Source organism: Prosopis cineraria, unplaced genomic scaffold (genome assembly GCF_029017545.1).
Source record: "Prosopis cineraria cultivar Desert tree isolate PC_DT_omini unplaced genomic scaffold, ASM2901754v1 PC11, whole genome shotgun sequence".
NCBI classification, from domain to species: domain Eukaryota; kingdom Viridiplantae; phylum Streptophyta; class Magnoliopsida; order Fabales; family Fabaceae; genus Prosopis; species Prosopis cineraria.
Window position 1 is genome coordinate 31,574,325 of NW_026555342.1, and position 11,453 is coordinate 31,585,777.

Genomic DNA, 11,453 nt, shown 5'->3' on the forward strand with positions numbered 1-11,453 from the left:
CAAGGAGAAAATTTGAAAAGAAAATTTGATAGCTGAATATTATATTTTAAAATAAATGATTTTAAATGAATGTTTCAACTTCATGCATGTTTGATTTTAATAAGAGGGACTAAGTTCAGAATGCTGAATGCTAACGGTAGTTCCATTAACCCTTGGCATGTCATAATACATCTAGCTAGCAAGATGCCTATAAGAAGTGCTAGCCTTATGCAAAGGCAACGCACATGAAATGGAAGGATGGATATTCATGGGCATCATACTCACACTTGTTTTGTGGGCTTCATGCCTGCGCTTGTTTCATAGCTTCTCGTCACACATGATTATTCCATGGCTTTAAGCCATGTTTGTTAGTGATTTACCCTTATAGACTGTGCGTCCACCCTTGTTGGTTACTTACTATACATCTACGCTTGTTAATCGTTCTGATTAAGTCTTGCTAAAGAAGAAATTTTGAAATTATTTTCTTCAAATTTGATTTCAGGAAGCAAACTGCTATTTTTATCATATATGGATTTTATATTGAGTGATATATATCCCAAGATGTTTAAGGAAAGGAAATTTGAACTTCTAATAATTTTTATTTAGATTTATATATTTGTGGTTTATATATTTACTTAGTTATTTATGTTGATATTTATGAAGTGTGTGTTTATATTATTTTTAATTGATTATTTTAGTAGATTTATAATTGACTCATCAATTTATTTTCCATTATTCCCTTCAACTATAAATTGAGACGCTACTCATTGAAGACTTTCTTTAGTCTCAAATATTAAAGTTGACCCTGCACCTTTTACTGATAATTGAGGGGCACAATTGTTTTATAAAAGGTAAAAGTATACATTGACAATTTATTTTGATATAATTATGTATTATATTATACAATTATAATTTAGTACTTCACATCTACCATAGTTAAGTCCTAGTCATATTTTATTGTTGTGAAATTTGCTGGTATGGAACTAAGCTCCTTTCTAGTTTGGTTGACAGGTTTTGTTATTGTAGAAATTTTGGTAGGTTTTAATACAGGGAAGACTCTGCCAAAATTTCTACAAAATGGTTGAAACTCTACAAATCTCACATTTAGACATAAGTTATATATCATTATCCTAAATTAATTTTCTGATTAATTAAAACTTATGGAGTGTGATTTATCTCATATTTCATGCCGGTCACACCCTCAGTATTGGGGTATGACAAAAGAGGCTTGTCAAAATTACAATTTATTCACACAATCCTAACAAGCCTCCTTTTAAGTCTATCACAACATAATATTTAATGTCTCAACTTGTCACATATTTTAAAACCCCATAATCAAACTAGGGCTTGATCCAACTTACACCAAACAACAACTAAGCTTCATATTATCACTTATCCAAGGTTAAAAAAGTTAAGTCAAACCTTTAGAGTCATTTGAAGTCTTTAATGTAACATCCCAATTTAAATTTTAATAGTTAATTTTGATTAATAGAAATTTTGAAAAATATTTAGAGGTAAGCAAATTAGTAGAAAATGATTATTAAATTTAATTTAAGATATAATTCTAAATTAAAATAAAAAAATTAAAAAAATTATTAATTAATTAAAAATAAATAAATAAAATATTATTAAATTATTATTATTATTATAAAAAGAAAGAAAGAGAAAAGGTATGAGAAAGAGGAAGGAAAGAAAGAAGAAAACGCAATCGGTGACTTTCGGCGCATGATTACGTATAAAATAAAAAAAAAGGAGAAGAAGAGAGAGGAAAGAAGAAATAAAAAAAATGTAGAACCTACTAAATTTTTATAAAAACTCACCTGTTTCCTTCGTTTCTTCATTCATTCCTTTGTGCGTCAGCTGAGGCAAAGTGAGCGTGAGTCACCGGTGCGAGAGATCTGAGTTTTTAAGGTAAGAGTTTTTAATAGGATATTTAGGGTGTGATTTTAAGCTTTTCAAGACTAAGTAAGTGTTCTAAAAATTTTTCTTAGTCATCTTTTTCTTTGGTTTCTGATTTTATGGTGGTAGAAAATTTAGAATTTGAAAGAGGGATGAATTTATGTTGAATAAATATGGTTTTCGAGGTTGTTAGTAGTATAATAAATGTTCTAGAGTATAAATTTGTTGATGATCTTTGAATTTGTGGCTTATAGATCAAATTCTAAACTAAATCTGAAAATATATGTTGATTTATTGATGTTTAGATGATTATTTGGGATGCGAAATGAATTATTATGGCTATAGGATTATGATTCTAAGCTAGAGACTCAATTTTTAATTTTTGAGTATTTTAGGTACGAATTTATGAAATAAAAAGAAAATTTTGATAATAGAAATTAATTTAGAAGCTGATTTTTAGATTATTAATGTTTATTGATAATTAAAAGAGGAGTTAAAAATTTTACCTAATAGTGTTGACTCTAGATTTGTATTAAGATTGAGATTAGGAATTATGTTATATTTTTTATTCTATTATTAGAATTATTTTATTAGTTTCAAAAATTGAAACTAATATTTATAAATAATATGTTATTTGTAGATTGTATTATTGGTGAAGATTGTGGTGGGAGAGAAATTATAAGGAATAATTTATTAAAAAAGCCACAAGGTAACCATGCTTTTAATTTATGATTAGTTTACTTCATGTTAATTGGGTGATTATTGAGAAAATTATGAATTTTTTTTAATATTGTATGTTGTGCAATATTATTATGAATTTGTTTGATTATTGTGGAAGGTGTTGGGAGACTTGCTATTGTTGTTGTATTTATATACCACGTGGCACGCCCCTATTGGAGCTCAATAAATGGCTTGTAAGGGCTGGCTAATCTACCTTTGGCCGGGTAATTTAGCACCGAGTGAGGGCTACGGCTCAAGGTTAATGGAGGGATATAAGGATGGTTATTTGTATGTATTGTAATATTTCTTATATTTGTTGGAGTTATATTATTTTTAATTCTCACTTAATAAGCACACACTTAACTGTTTGTATATACTATCATAAATTGGCTATGGTTACTGGGACTTTTGAGTCTCATTATGTGGTTAACAATTTTAAGAGAAAAGTCACGAGTGACACGTGGAGGAGTCCCAGAGGCTTAGTGGCATAGATCCACTATCTCTTTTAGGTATTTGATTTATGATTTATAATGTTTTATATTGTCAATATTAGGGCTTTTTGTTTATTGTCAATTATATGAATATATAAATGTAATCATGCCTTTCAAACTATTTCTATTTTTGGTACAATTTGGATGACTGTAATTTTAATATTTGGTTTACTTTGGATTGGTTAAAATGGCATGATTATAAGACCAAATTACTGGCTTGTGTTGAAAATTGACTAAATTACTTATTTTACTTGTTGAGAGTATAAGGATGGACAAATGTGATTTAGTTTACTTGTTGGGAGTATAAGGATGGACAAATGTGATTTAGCCTAATGGTATGTGGGAAGTAAAAATTTATCTAAAATGTTATATTGTGTGAGTTGAAGTCAATTATAAAATATTTTATATTAAAATTATTGATATAAAAATGTGTTGGGTGGCTGTAACCTAACTATGGTTGAGTTAAGTTATTTTTTTAAAAAAATTGGTGTGTTACATTTAAAATATAAACTTATAGCTCAATTCATTCAGAGCAAATTTACTCACTTCACAAATCTAATGAAAAATGAGATGTAGAGGTAAAAAAGAAAGATGAAAAATTTACTCAAAAGTTTGAAGACTTAATTTAACTTCAAAATCCTCTTAAATTGAAGCTCTAGTAGTGCCCAAATCTTTCTCTTTTGAGTTCTAGGCTTTCCCTTACCAAAACTGACTTTTTCTGCTGATTTTTGAAATTTAAACTTGTTTGGTTGTGCTGTGCACCACAGCGCATGCTACACAAGCCATGACTCACGACATAATAAGCAAAAAGTCACTTTTGTTCCCCTTGATGCCACCCAGTTCAATCTAATTTCCATTCTAACTCAATTTAGAGCCAAATATAACTCCAGAAGTCAATTAGTAACCCAAAAATATAATTAAATTAATTAATTATTTCTTAACTAATTTATCCCTTAGTTAAAAATTTATTCTAGATTTAAAGTTTTGGATGTTACACCCAACCCTTTCAGCAGTGTTTTTTTTCTTGATTTTGCAAATGGTTTGCACAAGTGATTGTGTTCATCTTTAAAAGTGATTTCAGTAAATTTTTAAGTGATTATTGTATATTCATAAGTGCGTTTTGAAAGTTTCACAAGTAAATTTTAATTTCTTATTGTGAAACAACCCATTTTCAAGTGTGGATTTTGGTTTTTCCAACTATGATGAACAATAGTTCCTATTCATAATAATAATTTTAAAGTGTCTTTTCTTGATTTTTTAAGTGAGACTCAACGATAATTTTATAAACTCATATATGTTTTTAATTTCAAATAATAATCATGGTTCATTATTGGCATTTTAATAATTTGGAATCCCTAGTTATAATTAATGTCTTCTAAGATTATTAGTTGTCATCTCTCATGGATATTGTCTCTTTCAAGACTTTGTTGATGCTACTGAAAGACTCTAGTGTAGGAACTGTTAGGTGTCTTTTAATTTTGTATGTACAAAAAAAAAATAGGATATTAATTTTCAATATTTATTTACATCTTTTGCCCATGTCACTTGACCTTTATTTATTTATATCTAAACTCATTCTTGGCACTTTATTTTGCCCAAATGATTTAGCTTCTAATTTTTTTAAACTAAAAAATGAACACAAGGTAGCATTTGATTAAGTCAATCTCAACCATGACTTTCAAGATTTTTAAATTGGGTTTTAGAGATTTCCTCAGAGTCTCCTAGGATTTTCACAAGCTTTTATCATTATGCCTTTTTAAATACTAATAAAGAATCAAAATCTTCTTTCACTTCATAGTCCCAAAGTTTTATTTTCATGGGTAAAGATACAAATTTGACTCTCAACTATTTTTTCAAAAATATTGAGTAATTTATATTATAAAGTGGTATAAAATAAATTCTCAACTTTCAAAAATGAAACACTCAGCAGCCTTCGTTAATTTTGTTTGACGAACTTTAACTTCTAATGTGTGGCACACACAATTTTGATTGAAAATGACATGTGACATTTCACCTCAGTAAATAAAAGTGCAAATCTAGTTGTGATGTAATGATCCTAAAAAAATTAAAAATTACAAAACAAATTACATAACAAATTTAAATTAATTAACCAATAGCAAGTTTTGATGTTATTTTATAAATTGTGGAATAAATGTAAGAAGAAAAATTAGTGGTCCAGTGGTAGAGTTGGGAGGGCCTGAGCCCTAAAGCCTAATTCTCTATTTTGAACCCCATTTCTCAAGTTTGACCCTTATGTGAAGGGCTCAGGGCCAGGCTCGCAAGCCCTTTTCAAAAAAAATAAAAAAAATAAAAATAAAATTAAATATTATAATTAATTAAAATATTCTGAAATTAAAAAAATAAAATTCTCATAATTTTTTAAAAATTAAACAACACACATTTAGAAGTGTAGTAATAAAATTTAAATCTTAGTTAAAAAACAATTCATTTTGTATAAATATACAAACATAATAATTATAGAAAAATAAAAAAATATCAGGAATTTTATAAATACACTGATATTTATTAAATTAATTTTAAAATAAATTAAAATTAATAATAATATAATGCGTGTAGGATCAAATGAGCAGATTATTGGCTTCAAACATATGTTCCACCAAAAAATAATAATAATAATAGTATGGCAGGGCTTGAAGGGCTACCCGAGCCCGAGCTCTTTTTTATAGGGCTTATCAGGGCCAAGCTCTCAAGCCCGATTATTTAAAAAAAATCTATTGTTAAAGTTCAAACCCTTATTTAAACAGAGCTTCCAGACCCGGCCTTTATTCCCGACTCTATCTAGTGGAAAGAAAGATTGCTTTCTAGTTATTCCCTACGTTCCGCATTCAAATCCTCCTAGTCTGATTGGAGAATTTTTTTTAGTAATGAAATTACCAAAATACCTCTCTTAAAAATATAACACTAGATTTTCTCCCACTTTCTTTTCATTCGTATGTGGCGTTTAAAGTGGAGGGACAGAGCGTAATATGCCCCCCCGGGGGGGGGGGGGGGGGGGGGGGGAGCAAGTTTTGATGTTATTTTATAAGTTGTGGAATAAGTGTACCAAGAAACAACAGTGGTCCGCTGGAATGAAAGATTTGCTATCTACTACCTTGTTATTCTCTAGGTTCTGCGCTCAAATCCTCCTAATTGGAGAAGTTTTATTTTTTTCACACCATAAAATTACCAAAATACCCCTCTTAAAACACACTTCCTCCTTCCCAAATTATTAGACACTTTTATGAGAGATTTACTGTTTTAAAATATAAAACATTTTGAAAAAATTAAAGTTTTATTAAATAAGCTTATTCCAATATTATTTTTTCTTTCTCTATATTTAATACTAATTAAGTGTAAATTTAAGGGTATTAAATGAATAATATTTTAAAAATTTTATATTTTTATTTTAAAAAATAAAATTATTAAGTATATTTAATAAATTTATTGATACGTGAGATTTTATTTAAAAGTATTTTATAATTTAAGATAAAAGATGTATAATACTAGATTTTCTCCCACTTTCTTTTCATTCGTATTTGGCATTTAAAATGGAGAAACAGAATGTAATATCCCCCAAAAAAGTTAAACTACAGTTGGTGAGAAGATATATTAATTTTATGAGTGTACAGAGTGGAGCGAAATAAACACGGTCAAGAGGTAGCTTAGTGGATATCCGTAGGTTATGAATCTGGAAATCCTGAGTTCGAATCCATCTGCAACAGGAAATGAGTTTTATTTTTCATTTAACCTTTTTAAAATTACCATTATGCCCTCATCATCAATCAGAGTTTTTTTATTCCCTCCCCTCTCTCTATTTGAGGGCAGCGATCTATACGGCAGGGGGAAAGAATTCTGAAAACCCTTATCCTTTGCCCTTCGATCTCTGTCAGTCCACCGTTGTCCTCCACCACTGCAATATCGCCGGCCACCGCGGGAGCGTCTGAGTTCTTTCCCTTCCTCCCTTGTTCATGCGTTGCTGTGGACGTGCCGCAATCAGGCCTCTTCTTCATCACCCCTGCTTCAAGTGCCGCAACCACTCTTCCTTCTTTGTGCTTGCGACGCACCCTCTCCTCCTCCTCCTCCCTCCTTGTTGCAGCGCTGTTCACCTTTCCTTGGTCTTGCTATCTGCCATTGTCAGTTGTCGATGCTGGTATGGGTTTATAGAAGTGTTATTCTTTCTCTTCTTTCATATGTGCGGGTTGTTTTGGTGACTGAAAGAGGAATTTTCATTTTAATTACAGCTTTGTTAGATCAGTTTTGCATGAAGTTTTCTTTTTCTTTTTTTTTTCTGAAACTTCGTGTGATGGAAGCATGACAGATTGGGGGGATTTAGTTGCCTTATCTTCTCTTCCTTGCGTCAGTTTTGAGTGAGTTTTGTGAATCTGGGTTGCTGCTGGAATTTCTGTTTATTTTCTTCTGAATCTGTTGTGCATATGAAGGAGGGATTGCTTCTCAAACAAACTTAAATTGAAAGCTTGGAAATTCACTCTAGTTAAGTAACGATGTCTTAAGCAATTTGGTTACCAAAGGAAGGAAATTGATTTAGATTTTTTTTTAAGGATTTAATTGCTTTTTATAAAGAAGTGAATTGTAAAGCATATCAAATTTAAAGGTTGATGATTGGAAAATTTTTGGGAGTGATATTTAAAGAGTAGGATGGTTATTGTATGGTTGCTCTTGAAATTGATTATTTCTGTTCTGTCTATATATCTATTTGATCTAGTAAGTAATTTACACATTTGAACATGGAATTGCAAATTATGATTTGAAATTTGACTGCTTTTTGCTGTTGCCCTTGTCCATTGTTGGTTTAGCTTTAAGTGGGATCTAATCAAGCTTTTGGTACTGGAATTTGTGATGTGGTTTGTTCTATGTGATAAATGGGTTTAATGCTTAATATTTAGTAAAGCCTCTGCCCAACGTTTTTTTTTTATTATTATTATTTTGTTGGCTTTCTTAGTTGGTGATTTGTGAATGGGAATGGAGGAGTTTTATATTGGTTTGGCTTTGTGGAATGTTGATAAGTAAAGGTTAGGCTACATTGAGACATGAATTTTGGAACACATCAAAGGTTCTTTTTCTTAAGATATGTATTTGGGAATATCTCAAGTAAATGAATGGCATCTCAATTAAATTGTACGCAAATTCCTTTTTATCAAATATTGTTTAGGCATATTCATATGTATAATGGTATAATTTTATTTTTAATATAGGTTATTGTGATTGGAACGAGTTTGAATATATATACTAATTAGTTTTTAGAGGAAGAGCTGGAATTATCCTATGATTGAACATTCTTGTCTATTTAATACGCTGCTGATGATTGATTTTATGACTTAACGGATGATTAAACATTATGATTCATGCATGGAAAAGGTGGAAGAAGTTCTTGAATGTAAAATATGATTAGTTTTGTTGGGAAAAGAAAATTTGTTCATTCTTTTAAAATGATTTTTAGTTGATGAAATCATGCATGGATTTTTTTTAAGGAAATTATGAAAGGTGATTTTGAAAAGGATTGATATTTTAAAAGGATCATGGGAGTTTGATATTGACAATAGAAAATTTTATCTCAGCAATAATTATTTTCTTACATGTTTGAAAATGAATTAAAAAGGTAATTTATACAGAACACTGGTTCCTTCTTTTTTAATTAATATCATACTTATCCAGAAAAAAGCTGTTACTATGTACACAGGGTTTCGTTCAGCTCTCGCCCCTCGCTCTTTCAGCTCAAAATCCCTCACTTTTGATTGCAGAAAATCAAGATGGAAGGAATTGTGCACAGAACAGTGGAAGTGAATGGCATCAAAATGCACGTTGCAGAGAAAGGAGAAGGCCCTGTGGTGCTGTTCCTCCATGGCTTCCCTGACCTCTGGTACTCCTGGCACCACCAGATTCTGGCTCTCAGCTCCCTTGGCTACCGAGCCATTGCTCCAGATCTCCGTGGCTACGGTGACACCGAAGCCCCAACTTCAATCAACAGCTACACTTGCTTTCATCTCGTTGGTGACATCGTCGCCCTCATAGACTCTTTGGGCGTTGATCAAGTCTTCCTCGTGGCTCATGATTGGGGAGCCATCATTGGTTGGTACCTCTGTATGTTTCGTCCTGATAGAGTCAAGGCCTATGTCTGCCTTAGTGTGCCATTCATGCCTAGAAATCCTCGAGTCAAGCCGATTGATGGCTTCCGAGCTGTCTATGGGGAGGATTACTATATCTGCAGATTCCAGGTTCTTCTACTTTTCACCTGATCTACAAAATGCTTCCCTAATTCCTAATTTATGTTACTTGCTATGGCAGCAAAAATTCCATATCTCCAACCAAATCAATCCTTTTCCTTTTTAAGATTCTTGTGAATTCTGAATTTACTTTTTGGGGGATTTTAGAGAACACGATTGAGTTTCTTTTTGCTCTGTTTTTGTTTTTGTTTTTTTATTCTTGTGGTTTGTTGTATGCTTGTTATTATGGTTGATCACCATATATTTCCGTGGTTGTTTTTTAAAAAAACAAAAAACAAAGAAGAAGAAAGAAAGAAAGAAAGAAAGAAAGAAATCATTCTAACCGGGCCAGCATTGATGGAATTGGAGTGAGCCTGTTCAGTGCTGGTTTCATTCTTTCATGTTAACTTGGTTTGAGAGCGCATGTTATCTGAAGTCTGATGGCAGATGATCCAGTTTATCATCGTGTCCACACATCTCTGGACATTTTTGAGGGGTTTTGGTTAGGTCAGAAGAAACCGGAGAACTAAATATAAAGAGTATTTTGAAATTTTTTAGCCGGCATAGACTCTGAATGATGTGTTCTCCCTTTTAAATCACATCACAATAATGAGCATAAACGGAAATGTCGATGGCTCTGCTATGGTGCATGTGGTTACACTCCATAATTATCAGTACCATAATTTCTTTATTTGTGGCGATTATATTTATAATCCATCAATTTGCATAGATTGCGTAGACTTTCCCCATGTTTCAATTATATAAATAATATGTTCGATAAAAGATGACATCACGAGTTCCTGGCAATGCAATGGTAGGTTGTGGATGACGTGTGCTATACTGTGGTTTGATTGTGACAGGAGCCAGGGAAGGCAGAAGCTGATATGGCCAAAATAGGTTGCGAACAAGTACTGAAGCATGTTCTCACAACACGAAGTGTCGGTCCTCCAATCATTCCAAAAGAAGGGTTTGGACACAATGCAAATACCACACGGGCCTTACCCTCCTGGCTCTCGGAAGAAGACCTGCGTTTTTGTGCTTCGAAGTTTGAGAAATCTGGTTTCACTGGAGGGCTGAACTACTACAGAAATCTCGATCTGTATGTTCTATTCTTTATTTACCCCCTGCCTTCCAATTGTGCTGAGGTTATGTTTTAACAACACTCTACAAAAACACTGAAAATTATGGAAAAGATGTTTCCTGATCATCATGAGCAATGTTTTGGTATTGCAGAAATTGGGAATTGGCAGCAGCATGGACTGGGGTGCAGGTGAAAGTTCCCGTGAAGTTCATAACAGGTGAGCAAGACATGGTGTACACCTCGCCAGGAATACGTGAGTACATAGAGAGTGGTCGTTTCAAGAAAGATGTGCCAAATTTGGAGGAAGTGGAGGTGCAGAAAGGAGTAGGCCACTTCAACAACCAGGAAGCAGCAGGGGACATTAGCACTCACATTTACAACTTCATCAAGAAGTTCTGATGCAACAAAATCCACCTGCCGAACATGTCGAGTTTAGTTGAACAATTTGACTTCCATTCATGTCTGAGTTGTTATTTGCAGACCCCTTTCTTTGTTCTTCGTTTGTAATCTGGCTGTCGGTTCAATCGTCCCTGCTGTGTTTCCCTGAACTGAGGAGGTTGGCTTTATGCACATGAAGTAAAGGGGCTTATGCGAAGAGATTGGCCAGCGAGGGAAATCCTCAAATCTCACGCGGGATGGGACAGGGGAGGTTTGACTGTTCTCACAAGCCCTCCGAGAGAATACAGAATAGAAGTGGACATGGCATGGCAAATAAAATTCCAGTTTGGGACGTGATTCGGTTTCTTGCACTCCACTCAACCAATATTTTTGGAGTCAATATTTTGTATGACATTTAAATCCTATAAAATATTGGTCTAATGAGAACTAGGTTCCAACATGCTAAAATAATAATAATAATAAGGTGCTGAATCTTAAATCTGCAATTATCTTAATTAATAAGGAAAACATCAATTAAGACTGTCAGAAGAAATTTATATTAATTAAAAATTATTTTTTATTAAAATTTAAATGAATATTTATTAATTTAGGTTTTTTTTTGTAAATAAATAATCATTTAAATTTTAAGAACAATGTATTATGAATTAGGAATAGTTCATTTGG

The 11,453-nt window shown here is 32.1% G+C and overlaps 1 protein-coding gene across 2 annotated transcripts; it reads left to right on the forward strand.

The window, feature by feature from the left end:
* Positions 1-6,913: 6,913 nt before the first annotated feature.
* On the forward strand, positions 6,914-11,216 carry LOC129285815 (uncharacterized). 2 transcript variants are annotated; one of them, XM_054921732.1, is made up of 4 exons: positions 6,914-7,239; positions 8,788-9,322; positions 10,171-10,409; positions 10,544-11,216. In XM_054921732.1, the coding sequence occupies exons 2-4, from the start codon at positions 8,858-8,860 to the stop codon at positions 10,788-10,790; spliced, it is 951 nt and encodes a 316-aa protein (XP_054777707.1). In that variant the 5' UTR covers positions 6,914-7,239; positions 8,788-8,857; the 3' UTR covers positions 10,791-11,216. The 2 variants fall into 2 exon arrangements, with proteins under 2 accessions (XP_054777707.1, XP_054777706.1); XM_054921731.1 differs by having other exon boundaries at positions 8,849-9,322.
* Positions 11,217-11,453: the final 237 nt, after the last annotated feature.

Bases quoted from the DNA above. Each gene is read 5' to 3' on its own strand.
- LOC129285815 (XM_054921731.1), top strand. The intron at 9,323-10,170 runs GTTCTTCTACTT...TGATTGTGACAG, and splicing joins ACTATATCTGCAGATTCCAG to GAGCCAGGGAAGGCAGAAGC. The intron at 10,410-10,543 runs GTATGTTCTATT...TTGGTATTGCAG, and splicing joins TACTACAGAAATCTCGATCT to AAATTGGGAATTGGCAGCAG.